The 23,679-nt window shown below is 35.7% G+C and overlaps 1 protein-coding gene across 8 annotated transcripts in view; it reads right to left on the bottom strand.

Moving 5' to 3' along the window:
- Nucleotides 1–23,679, bottom strand: part of LRCH3 (leucine rich repeats and calponin homology domain containing 3) — a 121,197-nt gene that overhangs the window by 13,755 nt on the left and 83,763 nt on the right. For 2 of the 8 annotated variants that reach the window (XM_063090463.1, XM_063090441.1), the window contains exons 11-19: nt 20,487–20,538; nt 18,101–18,250; nt 14,798–14,848; nt 12,904–12,957; nt 8,927–8,998; nt 4,749–4,797; nt 3,946–4,053; nt 2,098–2,216; nt 1,342–1,479 (exon numbers count right to left, since the gene is read on the bottom strand). In XM_063090463.1, the coding sequence (XP_062946533.1) occupies nt 1,342–1,479; nt 2,098–2,216; nt 3,946–4,053; nt 4,749–4,797; nt 8,927–8,998; nt 12,904–12,957; nt 14,798–14,848; nt 18,101–18,250; nt 20,487–20,538 (793 nt within the window). The remainder of the gene's footprint in view (nt 1–1,341; nt 1,480–2,097; nt 2,217–3,945; nt 4,054–4,748; nt 4,798–8,926; nt 8,999–12,903; nt 12,958–14,797; nt 14,849–18,100; nt 18,251–20,486; nt 20,539–23,679) is intronic. The other 6 variants (XM_063090485.1, XM_063090458.1, XM_063090449.1 and 3 more) reach the window with 5 other exon arrangements.

Genomic DNA, 23,679 nt, shown 5'->3' with positions numbered 1-23,679 from the left:
CTGTGCATCCGTCCTTACCCTTCACTCCCTCCTTCTGCTAGCTGCTAATGGCTCACAGATGTCCCATTCTCATCTTCAACCTGATCCCACAGGGAGCTCAGGAGTATGAACTGCACCACACTCCCACCTTGAGGCAGGAGAGCTCGGGCCCATATCAGTTAGTCATTGGCTATATAGGCTATGGGGAAGAGCAAGGTGGCCTAGGCCAACTCTCTGAAATATTTAAGGGGCAAAGTATTATGTCTGCGACTTTTAAATGGTGCAGTTAAAATACACACGCACACACACAAATACAGATAAAGTATGACAAAATGGGGTAAAAGTCTCATTAAGAGGGATCTAGATGGAGACTTTAAGAACGTTCATTATATTATTCTTTCAACTTTTCTGAAGGCCTAAAAGTTTTCATAATAAAAATTTCAAGAGAAAAAAAGGAGGGGTATGTCAGCCCAAAGCATGCTTTTTCTTTTGTGGGTTGCCATCCTGATACTGATGTCCAGATCTGACCAGCAGTCCAAAGAAAACCCGCCAGTCATCTTAAATGCATTCTATCTCATTTTCCACCTGAGGTTGGTCACTGGATCATGTCGATTCCACCTATAAAATAATCTTCCCTCTCATTGCCCCCATTCAGGCTTGTTACTTTTCTAGCCTGGACTACTACTACAACTGCCTCTTAATTGGGCATGTTTCTTTTAGTATTACCACTTCCACTCTATCCATTTGTCATTTAGCAGCTAGATTCATCATTATAAACTGCAATTATAATCATAACATTCCCCTCCTTAAATTCTTTCAGTGTTTCCTCATTGTTTACACTAAGATAAACTTCTAACTCCTTGATGTGGTTCACAAGACCTTTGTAACAGAGCCTCTACCTTACCACTCTAGCTTCATCTCCTGACATTTGTACCCACACCCTAAGCATTATCCATTCTGAACAACTTTAACAATTCCTTGAATATGTCATGACCTTCCTTGGCTTTTGAGTCTAAGAACACTATGCCTGGAATGCCTTCCTCCCTCTCTGTACTGCTGGCAAATTCCTACTCATACTTCAAGAATTAGTCCAAATTTTGCCTTCTCTGGGAAGGCTTCCCTGAACTCTCCAGGTAGTTATGTGGTCCCTATTTTGTATCCCCATAACCTCTTATATAGCTCTCATAACATTTACTACACTCCTGTAAGTTATTGTTTACAGGTCTATTTTTACTCTAGTTGAAGACCAGGAAGGCAGGGACTGGACTCTTCATGTGTATCGTTAACATCCAGCACAATGCTGGCCACTATGCTTCATAAATGTCTGATGAAAAGCCAACATTTTTAGCATTATAAACTTACTACAGCTGGTGAAGGAACATGAATGCTTGGGACAGACCGAGGCCGCACATGATTGGCCAAATGGCAAAGAACAACACCATCAGTTAGAGCTGCTCCAAGATCACATGGCAGAGATACTTTCAACCGGTACTCAATATGCTAAAAGAACAGAGAAACGTGTAATTAATTAATTGAAGAGTGATCGACACATACAGCATAATGGAGTTACAATGGAATATATTTCATGAGAAATCAAGATAAAAAGGAAATAACAATCCCTATTTTATCCTTCTTTCTTAAGTCAATAACTTAAGGAGATCTAATATATCTCCTGTATGGCAGCCAGACCACAGTGGTACAAAGTACAATAGAAAGTCATTGACAATTTTCTGATTAAAGAAAAACTGGATTCTCTTTCAAGATAAAATGAACGGCCAATCACTCACTATATATATGTAAGTGTGATATGTACATGTTAATGTGTACAGGCATAAAAATTATTACTCTTACAAGATTTCTTTATAACATGAGGTAGAAAGAAAAATATTTTTTAATCAGTAGGGCCTGGAATTGAGCTTTACAGAATAACCCATCTCATTTTCTTAGAAAACAGTTAAGAAGAATTTCCTTAATAGCAAAATTTCTTTTACATTCATCACAGAACACAGCATACAATGGGCACTTAATGAGGTTCTTTAAATACTAGATGTCAAATAAATAAGTGATTGCAAGATTATGGACTCCAGTAGTATCCTGAAAAAAGGTGAATGTACACACTTTCCGTAGTTGATCAATTAATTCCAGCTCTTCTTCTCTATGTCTTGAATTCTGTCTTGTAATGGGAACTGTAGAATCAGTGGGAGGTGCACAAGATGGAAGAAGAGGTGATACATGACCTGAAAAAATTTAATTTGTAAGACAGACAGAAAGGCAATTGCTAGTGTTAGGAAAATACACAGACCTGCCTGATCACAGTTTCCTTGAAAGTATAGTATGTTTTACTTTCTTTTTCTTTTTTTTTTTTTTTTTTAAAAGATGACCGGTAAGGGGATCTTAACCCTTGACTTGGTGTTGTCAGCACCACGCTCAGCCAGTGAGCAAACCGGCCATCCGTATATGGGATCCGAACCCGGGGCCTTGGTGTTATCAGCACCGCACTCTCCCGAGTGAGCCACGGGCCGGCCCATATGTTTTACTTTCTGAACTGACTTTTTTTTTTTTTTTGTGACCGGTAAGGGGATCACAACGCTTGGTGTGGTATCGCCCGCACCGCGCTCAGCACCGGCCATCCCTATATAGGATCCGAACCCGTGGCCTCAGCGCTCCCAGCACCGCACTCTCCTGAGTGAGCCACAAGGTCAGCTCCTGAACTGACTTTTTAAAAAGGTTTTCATTATGAAAATTTTCAAAACACATAAAATAGTAGGGAGAATAGTATAAAAAACTATGAAATGTCCATTACCCATCTGGCTCAACTATTTTTGTTTGTTTGATTACATCCATTTAAAAATATTTTTATTGAAAAATAACACATATAGAAAATTAATACTGCCATCCACCAAAAAAAAAAAAAGAAAGAAAGAAAGAAAATTACACAAATCTTAAGCATAGAGCTCAATAAATTATCTTCACAAAGCAAATACAACCAGGCCTATAAACAGAACATTACCAATAACCAGAAGGCCCTCTCATGCTCCCTGACCATTAATACCTGAAGGTTTACCAGTATCCTGACTTCTATCACCACAGATTAGTTCTGTCCATTTTTAAACTGTATTGTACATATTCTTTTGTGTCTGGCTTCTTTTGATCAACATTATGTTTATGAGATTTACCCATGTTGTGGATAGTAATTTGTTCATTTTCATTGCTTATATGGTATTCCATTGCACAAATATATCACAATACGTTTACCTATTCTATCAATGGACATTCAATTTGGAGTATTATGAATAATACTGCTATGAATATCTTTTATGTGTCTTTTGGTATACATATGTACATAGTTCTGAAAGTAAAATTGATGGTCATAGGGTATACAAATTTTCAACATTAGTAGATATCGCGGTTTTCCATACTAATTTACGCTCTCACCAGCAGTGCATCTCTGGTTTGATTTTTAAATCTTAACTGTGAACGTGTGTGTTGATTACATTAAAAGTAGTTATTTTTGATGAAAATTTTTTTTCCACTTCCAGGTAACTTCTTTGGGAGCCAGGCAGAAATTTTTCGTATTAACTAAAAGAACATGAGACTTTTTAAGTAGATTTTTAAAAATATTACTGATTTGTATCTTTAAGAACACAGAAAACTTTTATCAATAGAAAAATCTTGAAAAAGAGCTCATTAGAAAGAAAAGGAACATTCTTTAAAGCTTTGAAAGAGCATTTTATTGTCTGAACACTCTATAACCAGCTTTTAGGTGATACTAAGAAACATTCTAATGAAAACAAGTTCAGACAAGAGCCTCCTGACAATGTCAGAGAGATTACAGATACATTGAGAGTTTAAAGCTCTTGCAAGGTGATGGCTTAGTGTAGAAGTTGCATGTAACAGTCGATATCATTGTGTAAACAACAATTCCAGCACCCCCACACCTTTCCCTTTTAAATCACTACTACCTACCTTTATTTGTTTCTGCCCTGACAGCTGCTCGGAAAAGGAAGCTTTCAGGGCGCTGGGGTTGATTTCTCTGGATAGAAGCAGGAAAAGAATATGCAGGGGAACGATGAACTAAATCAGCATAAAAAAGCAAAATGATATTAAAAGAAATGAAAAGAAAATTAAATATAATAGCAGGCACACGTCACAAAATTTCAATAAATATCAAGTAAAGAAAAAAATTAAACACGACTGATAAAAAATGATAATTCTGTTTATTAATGAAAAGTCTGGTACAAAAAAGTAATCCTGAAAGCAGAGAGGCTGCTTGTATGTGTTTTTAATTGCTGTGTTATTTTTGCTATATCAATAAAGGTAGAATGAATGTTAATATACCAACCATAGGAGCTTGTAAACCTATAGCCCTGCTAGCTCATGCTCATTTGTTCTTGTCCAATGGCTGAATAGCTGAACAACCAGTTGAATTAAAAAATAAAAAATGCTGGGGCTGGTCTGTGGCTCACTTGGGAGAGTAGGGTGCTGATGACACCAAGGCCATGGGTTCGGATCCCATATAGGGATGGCTGGTTAGCTCACTGCGTGAGCATGGTGCTGACAACACCAAGTCAAGGGTTAAGATCCCCTTACCAGTCATCTTTTAAAAAATAAAATAAAATAAAATAATAAAAAACATGCAGAAAGTTCCTAATTTTGTTTCTGATTTCCATCGCAGAAAAAGAAGCCACAGTTCTCTAAGAAGTAACTTATCAGGAAAATCCTGGTAATTATAGTTTTGATGTGGACAATTGCACCTTTGTGCCTATTACCTTTTTCTGTTGTAGGTGAACTTGATATAGCATTAGATCTGTCATCACTCTGTGGGAAAACAGAAATATATCAATAGCTATTATTCAAGTAGAGATCATTTCCACATTTATGTTAACTTTGAGATTATAAAAGAAAAAAACGTACAACTCTCCTTCAAAATTAAGTCAAAATTAAATGAAAATTGGATGAAATGAATTTTTTTTTTAAAGCCAAACTTTTTATTCAATTGTGTTTATGTAATGCATTCCCTAAAGATACTTCCATTATCTGAAAGGCCTTTGCTAAGACTATGAGAAATCATCATCCTATGGCAGAAAATTTTATTGGGAAATATACAGGAAAGAACAAAATTGTATTTTCTAAAAGTATTTTTCTGGAATAGTTTCTTAAGTATTTTTTCCTCTGTAAAATAAAGTTTAATATTTTAAGAAAGAGTGATGGAGGTTTCTTCATTTCAATTAGGCAATGAGGTGTTTAAGAAATGATAAGTAGATGTATTTTCTAGACTAGTATTTGAGTCCAAGATGTTTTTAACTCGTTGACCAAAAGAACTGTAAAAAGAAGGAAGAACTAGCTAAACTGGTATAAAAAAGGGAAATGTAGTTAAGCTAATTTAAAAAGAAATGTTGGTTGGTTGGGTTAAAGATGTTGAAGACTTGGTAGGGAAGTAGAATCAAGAAAAGCTGGAATAATATCAATAATTTTGTAGGCCCTGACATCTAATTAAATTTAATATAATTTAAATATATTATAACTTTATGATAAGACGTACTTCTGAATGGAACGACTTTAAAACTAACACACATATACATATCTGCTCCCATGTTTTCCCCCCACCTTTGGTTTCGATATTTTCAAAAATCTTGTATTTCAAATTAGAGTTGAGTCAGATCCAAGTAATGATTAAAGAGAATTTTAATTGCTAATAAATAAGTAAATAAACAAATAAATAAACAAACAGAAGTCAGGACATTGTTGAGAAAATTCTTGGACTGATCTGGAGACAATTTTCTGGTAACAATTCCTTAGTTTGATACCTGTAGGCTGAGAATTAAGATTTAAAAAGTAAGCTGTGTTCTTCAGTAAAGCACTGTATTATCTCTTCAGTGAAAAAGACATGTTCATCAAGTTTACAGATGCAAATAAACTACGTTTTGGGTGTTGAAAAAAAAAGGAAATTTAAATAAGAAAACAATTTAAAACAAAAGTAACAGAAACTTGTCAAAGAAATCAACAGGCAAATGTGGGCAAAAACTGGATATCTTCATGAGGAAACAAAAGGCTATCCTTATTTCCAAGGGATGTGAGATAGGAAGAAGAAAGTTAGCTAAACAAAGGCATATTCAAGGACCAATAGTACAAACAGAAAAACATTAAAGATAGAGATTATTCTAGATACAGAGAAAAAATATTTAAAAGAGAAATTTTAAAAGACTTATTAATAGGGCGCTGGTAACACCAAGGTCAAGAGTTTGGATCCCCACACCAGCCAGCTGCCAAAAACAAAACAAAACAGAAAAAAGACTTATTAATAGGACACAGACTAGGAATTTAATCATATTAAGGGATAAAAAGAGAAAGCTAATAGGCAACTTTATTAGATGAGAAGGAAAAGCTGAAACAAATAACGCTGAAGGGTAGTGAATGTTCTCTACCTCCAGAAACAGCAACAGATCATACACAATTGGATGTGATGAAAACAAAGCTAGAATGGAGGGGACTTGTAAAATGATGATTTTCTTTCCTTTTTTTTTTTTTGGTGGCTGGCTGGTAAGAGGATCCAAACCAACGACCTTGTAAAATGAGGATTTTTAAAATGTACTTTTATTAAAACTATAAATCTAAGTGACTTATATTCTAGGATACTAAAATAATTAGTTTAAATCATTCTGGGGCCATTAGTTATGTTTGGGAACTCTTGGAGAAATGGAGAGCAAAAAAGGGTTAAAGAATAATCTCAGAAATTGACATGAACTCAACTTTTAAGCCTTGCTAAGACAAAAAAAAAAAAAAAAATGCCTAAATATAGTGTATTAACTACTGTAAAAATAATTGAGATGATAAAATATAAAGAATAAATTTTTAAAACTAATCATTTGACAGTACAGCAGGAAGGACTGATTGACAGAAGAAGAGTTAGACTTATCTATCTTAAATCTAGTAAAGTTTTAGCATTAATTTCATATGATAGTCAGTATAAAACAAAAAAATATGATCTATATCACACAAGCTTTTTGGCACATTCAGATCTGGCCCTTTTCAACTATGAAGCTGAAAGAGAATAAGCTCCAATGCCCTAAGGTATCCATTGAATGAATGCATCCTATACATCTAGAATGGTACTAGTCATGTACCTATCTTGAGAGAATTTTGAAAAAAGTTGCTGAAATAACTTTCTGTGTTGTCTTTCAAATAAGGAACCCAGTTGAGAAATGCTGGCAAAGAGCTAACATGAAAGAAAATTACAGATAAAGTTTTTTCATCCAGGAGTCATCCAGGTACATACAGCATCTTCAATAACAAGCAGAGGGCTGGCTGGTTAGCTCACTTGGGAGAGTATGGTGCTAATAACGCCAAGGTCAAGGGTTTGGATCCCCTTACTGGCCAGTTGCAAAATAAATAAATAAATCATGAGCAGAAAGAAGGTTCATCAGGTTTATAGATGATATAAAAAAGTTGGGGGTCAGTATTTCGAAGCACATGACTGAAGAATTTTAAAGTATTCTGGTAAATTAGAGAAGTAAAAATGTTCAAATAGCAAAATTAAATTATTCAGGAAAAAAAAGATACATGATTTTAGCAGTAAAACTAAGACATGTGAGGATTACAGTGGACACTGAACAAAATGAATACCAAAACTGAAAAAGCCAACCTAAAGCTCAAGGTAAGCCATGTGAAAAACACTGTTTCATGCTTAGTGCCAGGTGGGCTCTAATGAGAGATTATTTCTAGTTGTGGACTGTGGAGCCAAAATGGAGGGCAGAGAATTTGTGAGAGTTCATTAAGGATTAACAGGCTGGGAAAGGCATGTAAAAGGATCTGAATTTCTTCAGGGAGAAGAAAAGGGTGGCATTGTAATAGTTTTCAAATATAAAGATTCTTACAGAAAGATTGCTAAACCTCCACTCTGGAAAGAAAATAAGTGTAAACCACAGCAGGATAGATAAAAATTAGACAAAGAGAGGAGCTTCTTGACAGTAAGAATTATTAATCATTTCTTACATATGGTAACAAAAATGGAATTACCATTTTTAGAGGCCGTCAAAAAATAAAATATTACAGGTTCTTAATTTTTAGAGTTTATATTCAATTTTTTTAGAAGGTAGAATCTGTCATCTCATAATGTTACTGTTGATATAAAGCAGGGGCTGGCAATTTTTTTCTTCGAGGGCCAGATAGTAAATGTTTTAGGCTTGCAGGCTTGTAGCAACTATCCTATCTGCTGTTTACTGCAAAAGCAGCCACAGGCAATGCATAAACAAAAGGGATTGTCTGTGTACTAATAAAACTTTATTTACAAAAACAAGTGATCTTGGGGACAAAGTTGGCTCACCTCTACTGTAGAGGATTCTGGTAGTGGTATAGTTTTATGGACTGGGACTCAAATTATTTTGCATGCACATTAGACAACAAAACTAATTTGATAATATATATTTAACCAAAGTCAAATAATAACTCATGATAAAAGAAAACCTTTCATAAGAAAATGAGAATGACATTTCAAACAGAATGTGAATATAAAGAATTAATGCAGGCTCTATGATTATCTCTGGCATGATTTTATCACTTTCAAAAAATTTCAAGTGAGGGGCCGGCCCGTGACCACTTGGGAGAGTGCGGTGCTGATTATACCAAGGCCAAGGGTTTGGATCCCTACATAGGGATGGCCAGTTAGCTCACTTGGGAGAGCATGGTGCTGACAACACCAAGTCAAGGGTTAGGATCTCCTTGCTGGTCTTTAAAAAAAGATAAAAATAAAAATAAATAAATAATAAAACAAATAAACAAAAAATTTCAAGTGAAATCAGTTAAATTCAAATAGTTTCATAAGCTTAGGTATTATTTCACGCAATTCTAGATTTCAAATTGTTCTTACACCAATCCACTAGAAGATCTTAGACCTCCCTTATATATTCCCTCCCCAAATTTCCTGGTGAATTATAGTTACAAGAGATACCTTAAGAGGTGTGAAGGCAGAAGAATGAGGCAGGGTTGCAGCACAGCCCACTTGATTCAACCCTGACAGCGACTAAATTTCAAAAGAGGAAGAGAAGAAACAGAAGGCGGCATTTATGTTAGCAAAATATCAGACAGGCAGATCTGACCAGTGAAATTAGAAAAGAAAAGGTCATTTACAAACTTTCAAATGGTTTACTAAGATATTGGGAGGTCAGAAAAAGAATATTTGGAGGAAAAAAAAAACCCATCATTTATACAACATAGTTTTTTCACTTGTGTAATTCAGGACTTTCTCAATACTTCATACCACATTAATCAAGAAATGAGATGCATGATTTATTAAAAATAATTTTATATAGAAATAAAACTGAGAATATCAACATTTTTAACACAACAGCCTTAAACTAATGAGTCCTGTGCTGTTCCTATATGGGGGAAATAAATCCAGTCAAAGAGCTCATTTTAACTGAGCAGAACTGGCATGAATAAGAACAATATTTGTTTAATATTAATCCAAACTAGATTTATTATCATTCAATTTAATGGCTCTGATGTGACAAGGACACAAGGATTCTGTATCATATGTTAAGGATAAAGCAGCATTTCATTACTGCCTCTGCAAAAGTCCAAATAACCTCTGAGAGGGTAAGGTGGAATTTCCCTTTTCTTTGAATCCTTTATCTTTCACCAACCAACATAAAACTAGTTAGATATATTAGAGATACAGTTAGAGATACTAAGTATTAGAATCTATTGTATAATTATTTGTCAATTAAAAATTTTTAAAAAATCTAGTATATAGAATTTTTTTTTTTTTTTGTCCTTTTTTGTGACCAGTAAGGGGATCGCAACCCTTGGCTTGGTGTTGTCAGCACCACGCTCAGCCAGTGAGCGCACCGGCCATCCCTATATAGAATCCGAACCCACGGCCTTGGTGTTATCAGTACCACACTCTCCAGAGTGAGCCATGGGCCGGCCCTTAGTATATAGAATTTTGATTACAGCTAAAATATGACGATTTTTTCCTTTGCCACATGGGAAGTGGAAATCAGAGATGACAAGACTTTCACAACAGGCATTAGATCATGTTATACCTATTAAAAGTACAAAGTGCCAAAAGCTTAAATATAATAAAGACTTTATAAGTTAAATAATTTTTTAAAATTTAAAACTAAGACCTCACATTTCTGAATCACAGGATAAATGACAAAATCACATGTGGACATTTAGAAAATGGTATGCTTATGGTCAATAAAATAAATACAACTATTTTTAATAAGAGTCAATAGGTAGCAATATATTTTTTCTTTGACAAAAACAAAAACAAAACAAAACCAAAAGTATGTAACACACAATGTATTAGTGCAACAAAATCTATCTTAAGGCAGAAAAAAGTGTTGTACTAAGGAACAAGACTGTGACAACAGCAATACACTGTGTATACTTCACCTGTTTAGATTTTCTTGGCCTCCTTTTAATCAAATGTACTGGACCTACTGCCAATTTCAAATATAAAAAGGCTAAAAGCCATTATGTTGACAAAGAGAGAAAAGGAATAGAGGAAGTGAAATGAGCCTAGATACTCTCTTACGATGAGGAGGGATATAACTGAAAGCAACAGGAGCTTGAGGTGCAGTCCTAAGAGAATGTTAGTGTAACTGATATTAAATGTTACTAATACTTATTTCAAATCCTACATTTCAAGGTCTTTAAGTCAAATTCAACAGTTACTTTGCTATATCATCAGACCTTCTCACCATGAAACAATTTACTGAGCAGTTATTAAATGCATAGCATTTACATGCTCATTCAAGAAGTATTTACTGAGCGTGTAATATATCCCCAGGAATTACGATGGGGAATGAGTATATAAAGGTAAACACAACAGAGAGTATCTTTGTGCCTATGAAGCTTACAATCTAGTAGTCTAATAGGGGAGAGATATAAAACAATAAACACCCAAATAAAAGTACTCTGAAGAAAAAAAATAACAGTGAGGACATAAATTTGATTTAAGGGTCGGGGAGGTGTGCAGAAAAACCATTTGAAAGATGTGACATTTAAGCAGATATCTGATAGATGAGTAGGAAATAATCAAGGGATATATACAGGGAGGGAGAAGCATTCCATGTAGAGGGAACAGCATTTATAAAGGTCCTGATGCAGGAAAGGGCTTACCATAGTTGAAGAGGTGAAAAAAAAATGCTAGTACAGCATGAATCCAGAGATGAGACTGGAGAGGGAAAGAGTAGCCAGAGCCTGCAGGAGCTTCTAGGCCATGTTATGAGGTTTAGACTTTAAAAATAATATGAAGCCTTTAAAGAGTAGTTTTGAGAAGATCAGAGGTATTATTTAAAACACAACTCTTTTTGCACCATGTTGGTTGGACACTATTTAGCATACAAAGAAATGTGAGATTTGCTTTTAAAGGCCATTTAACTTAAAAGAAATTCTTTGCTTTTAAGGGCGATCTAATTTAGAAGATCAGACAGGAATACTGACAACTAAAATACAAGTGTATGTGTTTTGACAAATGGCTGAAGGCTATTTCAAATTTCATACTAAGGGGATTTTGCTGTTGTTTTTCCAAATTCTACTTTTTCCTTGACAACAAAGTCTGGGCACTCAGACTTATACCACTTACTACATGTGTTATTAAATCTCATCTTCAGTTTCCTAAACTGTTTTCAATTACAGTAAGGGAGACAACACAGCATAGTGTTTAATGCAGTTCTTGAACTGGCCAGATCCAGATTCAAACCCAGTCTTGCATTTGCTAGCTATGTGACCCTGGACAAGTCACATTCTGGACAAGGCATTCTGTGCCTCAGAAATCATTTGTAAAATGGTGATAAGTTTAACCTTAACTGTTAAGGTGGTTGTGAGGAGTGATGAGATAATTTTGATAGTGTCTGGATCATCAGAGGCTCTCAATATTTCCTACATTAATTTGTTATTTGCTTCTCATGCCAATTAACTTTCACTAAAACTCCAGAAGTTGTTAGCTGTATTCATCTATAAGACTGCTCAGTTAAAATGTGCTTTATCCATCTGGAAAGAAGTGAAGATTGCAGAATACACAGAAATTTTAACAGACAATGGAAGTTTATGTAATCAGAATCTCATGTGGAAGCATGCAGTTCATGCAGTACTATACACAATGGCAGCAGTTACTAACAGAAGACAGGAATTGCTACAGACACTAGATTTTTGAACTGATAGTTTTCAATACTACTGTGAAAAAAATAACATAAAACATGATGGATCAGAGTTTTTTCTTTTTTAAAAAAAGAACATGTTGGGAAGAGCAGTTCTATAAATGGTTAGAATTCTTTTGCAAGGCAGATTAACACTTTAAAGCTCTCATATTATAATCATTTTCAGCTGATGAAACAGGCATAAAAGTAAAACAGTGTTAAAAATGATCAGTAGATAGCATTCCAGTTAATGTTTCCCTGAGTTTAAAAAATGAGCATGAAGGAATAATCTTGGGATTTAAGTATTTAAAACCATAGCGTGGGATTTTCAGTAGCTTAAAATATATGATAAAACAGGATGCAAACATACAGTTGTGTAATTAGTGCCATGGGGTAAGGGACTCCAATTAACACACAGGTGACTCATGAGCCAAACTAATGATTAATAAAGTAAGTGCACCTGGAATTAGGAACATTTAAAAAAACCTAATATTATGTTATACCCTCTCTCTCTCCAACACACATAACAAAGCTAATATAGTTCTCAATGCAAATATTTTACTTTTGAAAGCACTGACAAAGATGTGTAATCATACCTGCAGAACTCTGCAACACTAGGTAAATCAAATGGTAATGTAGGGAAACAGTTCTGTAAAGCATTTAGTAATGACACTCATGTTTTATGGTATTTAGATAATTTCTGAGTGAAAAGTAGAATAGCTATTCTTTAATTTCTAGATATAACAATGTAAAACTCCATTCTGTGAAAGACTCTTACCACTAACAAGGCACTATCATCAGTGTGCTGAGACCTTCTGGATGGGAAGGGACACTGGAGAGGTGGAGAAAAATGAAGCAATGTCAAAAACAAACTATGCACATGTGTGACGTATTTCACAAATATACACACAAGGAAAGAAACATACAAAGGGCCTTCAAAAAGTTCATGGAAAGATCTGTATTATATTGTAATTTCATCGTTCCATGAACTTTTTGACTACCCTTGTATTAAGACACACTTTTGAAGATGCTGACATATAGAATCAGATTCACAATCATCTGGATTCACAATCATCATGCACCGTAATGGCCAATAAAAGTTGCTTCTGAGTACTGATTTTCTTCCAAAGAGTTTAAACGACTTCACATATGATCTTATTGCCTAAAACCTTCCAAAGCAAGGAGGAAACTGAGATTATTTTCTGTTCACAGAAGAGAAAGCTGAAGTATGGATATAGCAATAACATAAAGAATTTGTGGTCATTTAGTGAGCCAGTGACAAATTAAACAGTAAACCTAAGAATCATGATTTCTAGATTAGGCATCTTTTCACTACCTTTCTCAGACAAAATTAAGAGTACAGTGGAAAATTCTAAATTGAACATGTTATTTTCCTGTGAAACTTTAGTTTTTAGAAAATGAAATACAGAAGAATGACCATCGAGAAGGAAATGTTAAGGTAAAAAAGTTAAAGTAAAGGGCCGACCCCATGGCGCACTCGGGAGAGTGCAGCGCTGGGAGCGCAAGCAGTGCTCCCGCCGCGGGTTCGGATCCCATATAAGGATGGCTGGTGCAGTGATGTGTGGCCGGTCACAAAAAAAAATAATAAATAAAATAAAATAAACCCCAGCCCTTTAAAAAAAAAAAAAAAAAAAGTTAAAATAAATTAACCAAACTTTTGTTGTCAAAAATTTGTATAGAATTATTACCATGAAAGACAACTGAAAACAACTGAGTGGATCTTTCAAGTATTATACCAATATATAATTTCTCATATAAAGAAAAGTAGTGATTATATGTCCAAAAATATTTTAAAAACTCCTTATAATGGATAATTTGAAACATTTTAAACAATACACTTTCCCACACCAGAAACACTTGTGCTTTAAAAACACTGTGGAAGGCTGCCCGACTAGCTCCGTCCACAAAGCATGAGCTCTTAGAAACACTGTGGAAAACCGATGCTTGTACAGCCTATGTGTTAGATTTCCAAATATTTAACAAAAGGCAAAGTCAAAATTCACATAAAACAATGCCTTTATGCATTTTTAAAGTAAGTGATGATCATAAATTGAAAAAACTAGAAGATAAAGATAAAAGGAAAATGGTTAATGAGAAATCTAAGTATAATAAAAATATTTATTGTGTCATTTTAATGGATCAAAATACTGCATAGATTTTTTGAAGTTTAATCAATTAATTTTATATATTAACTTGTAATAACAATGTACTACTTGAAATTAAAAAACAAATGTGCATGAAGTATAATTGGTAATACTGAAATGACCACTGAAGCTGAAATACCATGTAGAGAGTCTTTTTTGTTTAATATTCACTCCATTGACCTGTGCCAGATACAGCTCTCAGAACTCTCTCTCATTACATAGTATGGTTTGAAAAATGGATGAGGGGAGTGATGCCTCTTGTGGGGGTGGAGAAGGGAAATATAATCTCTAGATGGATGTGTATAGATGAAAAAAGCCCCCATTTATAGATTCTGATATACTCATTGGCCTGTATTTTCTTCTCCCTCATAAGTAGAATTTTGTGAGGGAGAAAAGAAAAAAATGACAATATTTTGATCACTGAAAACATGAAAATCACATGTAAAACATTTCATTTCCATTGCAGAAATAATAAATCCCCAAAACAAGGTGATTACATAAACTTACCTCACCATCTAAGGGGAGTTGCTGTTTTTGTGGACTTTGTGATGCTTTTTGCTAAACACCCCCAAACCCCCCAAAAAGGCAAATTGGTTAGACTCTTGAACGCTAGAAATAATAAATTCTATTTATTAAAATAATCACTCACATTAATTTATCTCATATATAGCACTTTCCTAGATTTACTGGTTAGAAGATGTTGCCCCTTCCCTTAAATATCTTATAATTTAAATGAGGAAAAGCAACAAATTGACAAACAGGACTTTCATACATCTAAAAGTATTTATAAATAGTAATGTAAAAAAAACTATGTACACCTATACAAATATATTTCATAAAGTACTGATCTCTTACTACATTCTCTCAGTAAACTCACTCTCTCTCTAATGGCTTCACATATCACTCTAATGCCAACAACTGTAGCTCTCTCCTAATAGCCAAATCTCAGGTGTGTATTTTCAACTGCCTGTAGAAACTCTTCACTTGGAAACCCCACTGTCGCCCTATATTCAACATTCCAAACACAAACAAAAACTGGTTATTTTCCCAGTTTGCTAATTTCTGTTATGCTGTCAAATAACAACATTATAACATCTGTGTAGTCAGTGTTTTAGAATGTGTTCTTAGTATCTCAAGTGATTCTTCTCACTCTGTGAGATAAACAAATATAATAATACATTTAGACATAAGAAATTTGAGGTTATACAACACGTGCAAGGTCACAAAGTTGGAAACTAATGGCATAGTATGTTACACAAAAGTCAAGCGCATAGTGAGTGGCAAAGCTGAATTCAAATTCAGATATTTCTGATTCTAAGCTCTTGCCACTGCCAATCCTTAGAAACTTTAGAAATCATCTAATTTTATGCCTTCATTTTGTACTGTAATATAATTATTCCAATTTCAGTTTCATTTTTCTCCTTTTAGTCTCTTTTTTCCTAACTGATTCTAACATGAGTAGATTAGTTTTTTATAAGTATCTCTTCTCATGTTTTTCTCGTAAAGAATTGTTCTCTTCTGCCTAATAGATCAAGATCAAACTCTAATTTGACATTTAACCAAGACTGTCTACAATGTGATTATCTCTTACTAGCTGTGTGACTTCTACAGAAGGGAAGTTAAATGAGTTAATTTATGTAAAATGCATAGAACAGCACTTAGAATATAGTAAGGGTTAGCTATTATTAATTACTGAGAGGCAATACAGCACTGTGGTCAGAGAGTAGGGTTTGAAGCCAGCCTGCCTTGTTAGAATCCATACTCTACCACTGACTAGCTGAATATTTAAACTTTGGAAAATTGTTATCTTCTCTGAGCATCAATTTCCTCATCCATAAAAAGAGAATAATAACAGTACCTATTTTATAGTATTGGAGGAGTATTATTTATTGAATATAAATAATTCAATAAAATTTTATCATCTTCACCATCTCACTAATTCATTTTTCCTATTATTCTTCAACACAAACTCTCTAAGCAAGCTGGTATTCCCCTTAAGTGCCATTGTTCTAAATGTATAAAGTCATACAAGCTCATTCCTAGCTCCCTTCCTGTTTAAATTCCCTCAACCTAGAATGAACGTGCCTCTACACCATCATTCATTCTTTCCTTCCTGGCTATATCCTACCTACCCATTTTCCAGAGTCCCCTTTTGAGGTCAATTCTAATGATACTTGCTCTCAAACTCCTCCTTTGTCTTGGATATAAAAGTGGTATTTGTATTACAAGCTGTTTTTTTTGGTTTTTTTGTTTCATTTCCCTCATGAAATCCAAGCTGTACATGGTGAGCAGGACTTAATTTTATGCATCTTTACATTCCTTGTATAGGCATATAACCAGCATTCCATAAAGGTCTCTCAAATCAATGAATGAACAAATGAACAAGTTAGGCTTTAGGAAATCTATGCTTGCCTCCTGACTGTGAAAACTAATTTACTGTATATGACTACATTGCATAATTTCCCTAAACCTTCAGCTTCCTTATCTGTGAAATGTGAATACCTCCATCTCTCCTATTACAAAGATTAAATAAAGCAGTAAAGTGTTCTGATTAGTTTTAAAAGGACTATATAAAAATGTTTTTATTTGGTAACAAATCAAGCAGGGAATTAAAGAAAAGGGAAATGGTTTGACAAATTAGGAGAGATAGTATGTGAGCATTAAATGACTTGAGCAAAAATACAGTGATAGAAGGTAAAGGAGACAATGATAAAAGGTCATTAACATAATAACAGTTCTTAGCTAAGCAATTCTTAATTATTAGAGGAGGGGAGAAGGCACAAAAGGAGGAAACAGGTTTTGAGAGAGGGAGAGACTAAGAGAGGTACCTTTGTAAACTTCTGTTTGTAGGAACATTAATTTTAGTTTTTGCCTAAATTTAGAAAGAAAATAATAGGCAATGGAACTTGTTAGATGAAGAGGAATCAAGCCAAAAAGAGAGTTAAAGATCATCATCATGGGCTTGATACATATGAAAAAATGAGAATTTACCAAGTAAAACAGACATGTATATAGTACTTACTTAAAGAAGACAGTCTGTGGCTAAAGTTATGAAACACAGCAGAGAAAGCTTTTAGAGGACAAGAGTGATTTATTCATTTAATTATTCATTTAACAAATATTTATTGAGCTTTACTATGGGCTATAACCTGCTAAGATCTAGGGATGTAGTAGGGAGTAAAGCATTTAGCAAACAAAATTACAAATAATTATTTAATTATGAAGAAAAAAATCCAAGGTAATTTCAGAACAAAAAGAAAAGTAATATAGGCAAAATAAAAACAAGGTTTAGTTGCTACTATAGAGGCTACAAAATGTTAAGGAAATATTAACAGGGGTTGTTAATTGAGTGGGTATGGAGAACAACAGAAAGGAAAGAATCAAAGATGACTATAAGGGATTAAGCCTGTAAGCCTAGCAAATTTTTGGCATTTAGTAGAGTGAAAAAGATGGGGAGAGGTTCTGATAATAATAGTTTACTTTTCCATGGCATTTTTACAGTTTACACAGCACTCTTACTTTCATTATCTTATTGATCATTACTGTGACACTAGAGATTGGGGAAATGGCAGCTGATATGTCCGATGACAGACTGCTAATTAAGTGGAAGAAATTACTTTAAAGAGTAAAATAATCACAAGTAGGAGAGACAATCACACTGTTTAGTCAAGATTCCTTATAATGAGAGAAAAAAGTTGATATTTTAATTAGGACAATAAAAACCAAAAGTCTCAGGGGGAAAAAAAAAAAAAAAAGCACTTACTTCTAAATAACTTTAAGAGTATCATTCAATGAATTCAAATGATTCACCTTGACAAAGTCCAGGACAGCATCTCTCTGAATTTGCTTGGTTCGTATTTTCTCTTCTTCATACTGTAGGGCAGCAAGCTGTGCCTCTCTTCGAGTGCGCTCTACTAACTGTTCTCTTCTCCGATGAAGTTCCAAGTCTGTATGTGGTAACTGGAACAAAAGTATCATTTTGCATATACAAGTGGGGATAAGGATCAAACTTATCAATATTACTTATCAATCTAGGGAACTACTGTTGACCCAAGCAGTTTACTTTGTAGTCACCTAGCATTTCTTGAAATGTGGAAATGTGTTTATTGCTAATCGTTTCTCATCTTTGTACTGATCTTATATGTATTATAAAGGCATTGCTGTATATTGGATGCCCCACTCAACCTGAGGCTTAATCCCCACTGTAACCTGAGGATGGGAAATCCTATTATGGTAATTTAAAGGTGGGGCCTTGAAGAGGTGATTAGATTGTAGGACCCCTACAGAGAGAATTAAGGAGTTTATTGGAAACTGGGGCAAAGATCACCCTTGCTGTGAACTAGCAAGGAATTTGGCTGCATTGTGTCCATGTCCTACAACTTTGTGGAAGTTGGAATTTAGGAGTTGTGAACCAGAGTATTTGGCAGAAGGTACTTCTAAGCAGCAAAACATTAAGGAAGCTGAACGGCTATTTGCAACAGCCTATGCTGAGTTATGGCAGAAAAGGCATGAGGTAAAGCCAGAATTTATAATTCAAAAGAAAGCAGAAGGCAAAAAATTGGAAAACTTTTAGCCTGGCAACAAAAGCAAGGGTAGCCCATGGGCCCTTTATTAAAAGGAATACTACAAAAGAAAGTGATTATCAAGAGAAAGGGGGAAAGGCCCTGAAGGTACTGCAGAAGCCTCTGGGTACAGAATGGTCTTGGGGTACAGCCTTGAAGCACCCTCCTTGGCTTGCTACACAGGGCCCCCTAGGAAAGCAGCTTCCAGCACCAGCACCCCAGCTGCTTTGGCTGCTAAGTTGGCCCCAAGTGTGGCTGGACCCACAGATTTGGAAAACATAAGGTGGAAGTCTTGGCAGTATCCATGTGGTGTTAGGTCTGCAGGCTTGCAGAATGCAAGAGCTGTGGAGGCTTGGGAGCCTCCTCCCTGATTTCAAAGGATGTATGGAATAAAGCCTGAGGACCCAGGAAGAAATCTGTCACAGGGGCGGATTCATTGCACAGAGCCTTCACTAGAGCAATGCCAAGCAGAAATGTTGGGTTGGAGTTGCTGCAGAAAAACCCCAACAGTGCCAAGCCTAGTGGAGTCATGGGAGCAAGATGGCCATGGAGACCCCAGAATCGTGGAGCTACCAGTGTGTAATGCCAGCCTGTGAGAACTGAAGCATGGCTTCAGACCAGGAAAGCCATAGGAGTAGAGCTGCCCAAGGACTTGGGGATCCAACCCCCGAACCAGCATGTAAAGGACACTGAACATGCAGTCAAGGTACATGACTCTTCAGCTTTGAGACTTAATTCCTGCCCTGTTGGGTTTCGGACTTGTTTGGGACCTGTAACCCCTTTCTTTTAGCCTATTTCTCCCTTTTTGAACAAAAATATGTACCCTATGACTGTTCCACCATTGTATCTTGGGAGTAGATAACTTGTTTTGATTTCATAGATGGGACTTTGAACTTTGGACTTTTGAGTTGAAACAAGTTAAGACTTTGGGGATGAAATGAATGTATCTGTGTGTGAAAAGGACAAGTGTTTTGGAGGGGTTTAGGGTGGATTGCTATAGATTGATGCCCCCGTCAACCTCATTGAGGCTTAATCCCCACTGTAATGTTGAGGGTGGGAAATCCTATTATGGTAATTGAAAGGTGAGGCCTTGAAGAGGTAATTAAATTATAGGACCATGCTGTAGTGAATGGATTAAAAATGGTGGTCATGGACGTGGTTTGGAGGGCTTTAAAAAGAGAGTATATTAGGAACTATCTCTTTGCTTTCTCTGCTCCACCATCTTCTCAATGTGATACTCTGCTGTCACTGAAGTCATCACCAAAGAAAGCCTTCACCAGCTGTGTTCCCTGGACTTTGGACTTCCTAGCCTCCAAAACTGTAAGCAATAAATTTTGTTTTCTTATAAATTACCCAGTTTCAAATATTTTGTTACAAGCAACAGAAATGGACCTGTACAGCCATCATGTTGGTAAAGATTTATTTTCTGTCTGGTGTCTAAAAACACCATTTTTAGACAAAGTATCATGTACATGTTATATTAACCGTATGACTGAGGAGACAAGTAGTAAAGTTTACAAATATCTGGCAATTAATGACAATTTAAATATTATAAAAGAAAGCCATCTTAGTTTTAAAAAATCAAAACTAAAAGGAAAAATAAATCTACTAAAATACAATCTACTAAAAATTACCTGATTGTGACTTGGTGATAGTGACAAGAGAGAAGATGGCTCAACTGGAATCCTGACCCCCACGCAAAAAAAAAAAAAAAGAAAGAAAAAACTTGTTGATAAAAAGATAGACATATAAAGAACAAGTGAAATTCTTTTGTTAATGTAGCTATTACTCAGTAGTCAAACTGTCTAGTTAGCACTTAAAGAGTAACCGCATTTTGTAAAGTTGAGCCTAAGTCATTAAATTAAACTGTAGAAATACCTGATGTCTCCAAATCATGTTTCATGTGATATCACTGATAAATCTATAGCTAGCTAGCAACTGTCTGCGTCAGCCAATACTGAAAATATGGTTAATTATGATCACTTCAAACAGTATCATTTCTTTATAACACATAATTATTACCTCCTTTACTACATGATTGAAACAAGATACATGTAAATTGAGATCTTTTTACATATAAAGCCATTTTATCAACAGAAATCTGAATTACTATAGAACCTGGTAACTATACTTGTAAAGCACTCCTTATTTTCAATTTATGAAATAATTTTAATAACAGAAGTAAAAATCTTGTTGATTTTTAAGAAAAAGATGAAACCATACTTGATGCCTAAAAAAACAAAAAAGTATTACTTGCTTCTCATTGTTATCTGTGTTAATTCTTATAGTTTGGTATTTCCTGAACCATATTTAGTATTTCAAGTCTCTTTAACTCATCTGTGTGTCTGAAATTAAAATTGGCGGAGTAGTGACTTTTTGACATTTAGGACCTAAAATTTTAAACTATGATTATTAGCCTGTCAGGTTGATTTACATGTATTGATATCAATGTGCTATTAGGGAAATAAAAACAAATCTCTAAAAGCTCCAGTAGTTTCTTATTACCTACTACTAATAATACAATTTCTTCAACCTGGCATTCAAGACTCTTTTACTCCATTTAACAAACATGCCCACTATGGAAGCTTTTCTCTAGTAAGATCTCTAATGATTATATATTGATTCCTTACTTCAAGTCTTTTCCAAAGATTCCAACTTATAGAGATCTTCTTCTCACAGAAGGTCTTTTATAAAATCTTATTTTTCTTTAAAAATGGGACTGTTTTTCCTTGATGTACAGGTGTGATCAACTTTTCTTTTCTTTTTTTTTTTTTTTACACTAAGCAACTATGATTCATGTCGTTTTTTGGATAATATTTTTTTGAAGCAAACTAATACTGAGAAACTAATACTCATTGAGCTTCTACCATGCATTACATATGCCCTGTGTGAAGTACTTGACACACAGTACTTCTCAAATACTCCTCACAACAATCTTATGACTTAAGAACTATCATAATCTTCATTCATAAGTTGAGAAAACTGAGGCATAGCAGTGAAGTAACCTTCTTAAGGTGACAGAGGAAGTAAGTTGTGGAGCTGGATTTGAATCCTTATCTGATTCTACTGCAGCAGCATACAAGAACTAGAAGGGACCTCAGAAATCATGGAGTCCAGCTATTAATTTTACAGATGAGGAAACAGATAGCTACTTACTGGCAGAGCCTAGATTAGAATTCAAGCTTTTGGTCTGGTATTCTTCCTACAATACCACTGTAGGGAAAACACTGGATACAGCACTGTTTTCCCTCCCTGTACATACCAGAGTTCCCCTTCCCCCTCTGAGAAACTACCCCTGGCCAAGTACTTACCCAAGGAAAGGCACGTCCCCTTTAAGACAAATGAAAGACTGGAGGAAGCAGGGAATGAAAAAGCATGCTGGTGTTAAAGCACTCTAGAGAATAGCCAGTAGATTAACTTATCTACTCAGCCAGATCTCCCATGGGCTTTGAGTTATGTGAGCTGGGTGAGGGTCTGTGCGTAAGCATGCAAATGATTTACATCCCTACTTTGATCTGTTCTCTACATAACTGTTGTATGTGTCTCACGGTGGTGTGGATACCTAGTTGGCCAGCTGCTGTCAGTGACTACTGTAAGTCTAATAAACCAATGTCTCTACCTATTGAAATATGGGGTGAGTTTTTTTGGAATAGACAAACACTACACAAGTGCCCTCTCAGATTTGGGGCTCCCGTGATACAACTGGTGTGGTCGGCAGTCTATTCCAGAGAAACTCTCCATTGAGGCAGCTGTGGGAGAGATGAAGGGGATGGGAGGAATGTTGCAGTGGAAAATAGCTGGATGGGCCACTGGTTCAATGAGGTTTTATATCGCCAGCTTGTTAAATAACTGGGAACCGCTGTGTGAGTATGGAGACATGCTGAAAATAGAAGCAGGACTGCTGGAGGTGTGGAAGGCAGTCAAGGAAAGAGGAGGTATTCAAAGGAAAAAGAATACAAGGCTACTGCTGCCACAATAGCATGGCCTCTCCTCCACGGGCTCCGGCTAGCAACCGAGAAGGAAACTGAGTCGCAAAATCAAGAACAAAGGTTAAAGGAAGCATTAAGATTAGAAAGAGAGGCTTTTTTAACTCAGGTTGATAACAAGGATATGACAGTGAGTCAGTCACTGACCAGCTGCACTATTTGGCATGCCATTTTGGGAAAATAAAAGGAAAGTGGCTGCTGCAGGCTAAGATCCGTGTGGCAATTTCAAATTCAGAGTGGAATCCTAGAAAATGGGAGCCCACTTCTGAGATCAATACCTCAGATGAGGGAGATGAGAATTTCCAAGTGGGGGTAACTGATGATGAAGCAGGCAATCTTCAGGCTAGACCAGCAATAATACAAAAGCTTAAGACTAGGCAGGAGCGAACAGAAGGGCAAAATACCCAAGATTTACCTCCTCCACTAAAATATATGCACATAAGCGCCCGGCCCGCCCTCACACTTCGGCAGAGCTGGTAGAACTGGCTACTAAGTTTCGGCAGAAAGGGAGAGAAAGCATTCCCGGGTGGCTGCTCTGTTTATGAGATATGGGGGCCGGTGGCACAATATTGTCAGGGAATGAGCTGGCAAAAATGGAGGTGGTCACCAATCATCCCTTGCTCCAGCAGCGCATTTATGGAGCAGGGCAATATGACAAATATGCTGTCGTGCCACATGGCCTGATGAAGGGAGCATCCTGGGAGTGTCCCCTTGGTGGTCTACTACAGAGGAGTTGCAAAAATTCCTTAGGAAATTGAGTATGAGACAAGAGATCCTTTTGTGGTCTGGGCTTCATGCAATTTTACTGGAGGAATGAAAGACAGGATTATATGATGGCTAC

The sequence above is a fragment of the Cynocephalus volans genome, chromosome 1 (genome assembly GCF_027409185.1).
Source record: "Cynocephalus volans isolate mCynVol1 chromosome 1, mCynVol1.pri, whole genome shotgun sequence".
Classification (NCBI taxonomy): domain Eukaryota; kingdom Metazoa; phylum Chordata; class Mammalia; order Dermoptera; family Cynocephalidae; genus Cynocephalus; species Cynocephalus volans.
This window is presented reverse-complemented; position numbering and strand designations above follow the sequence as displayed.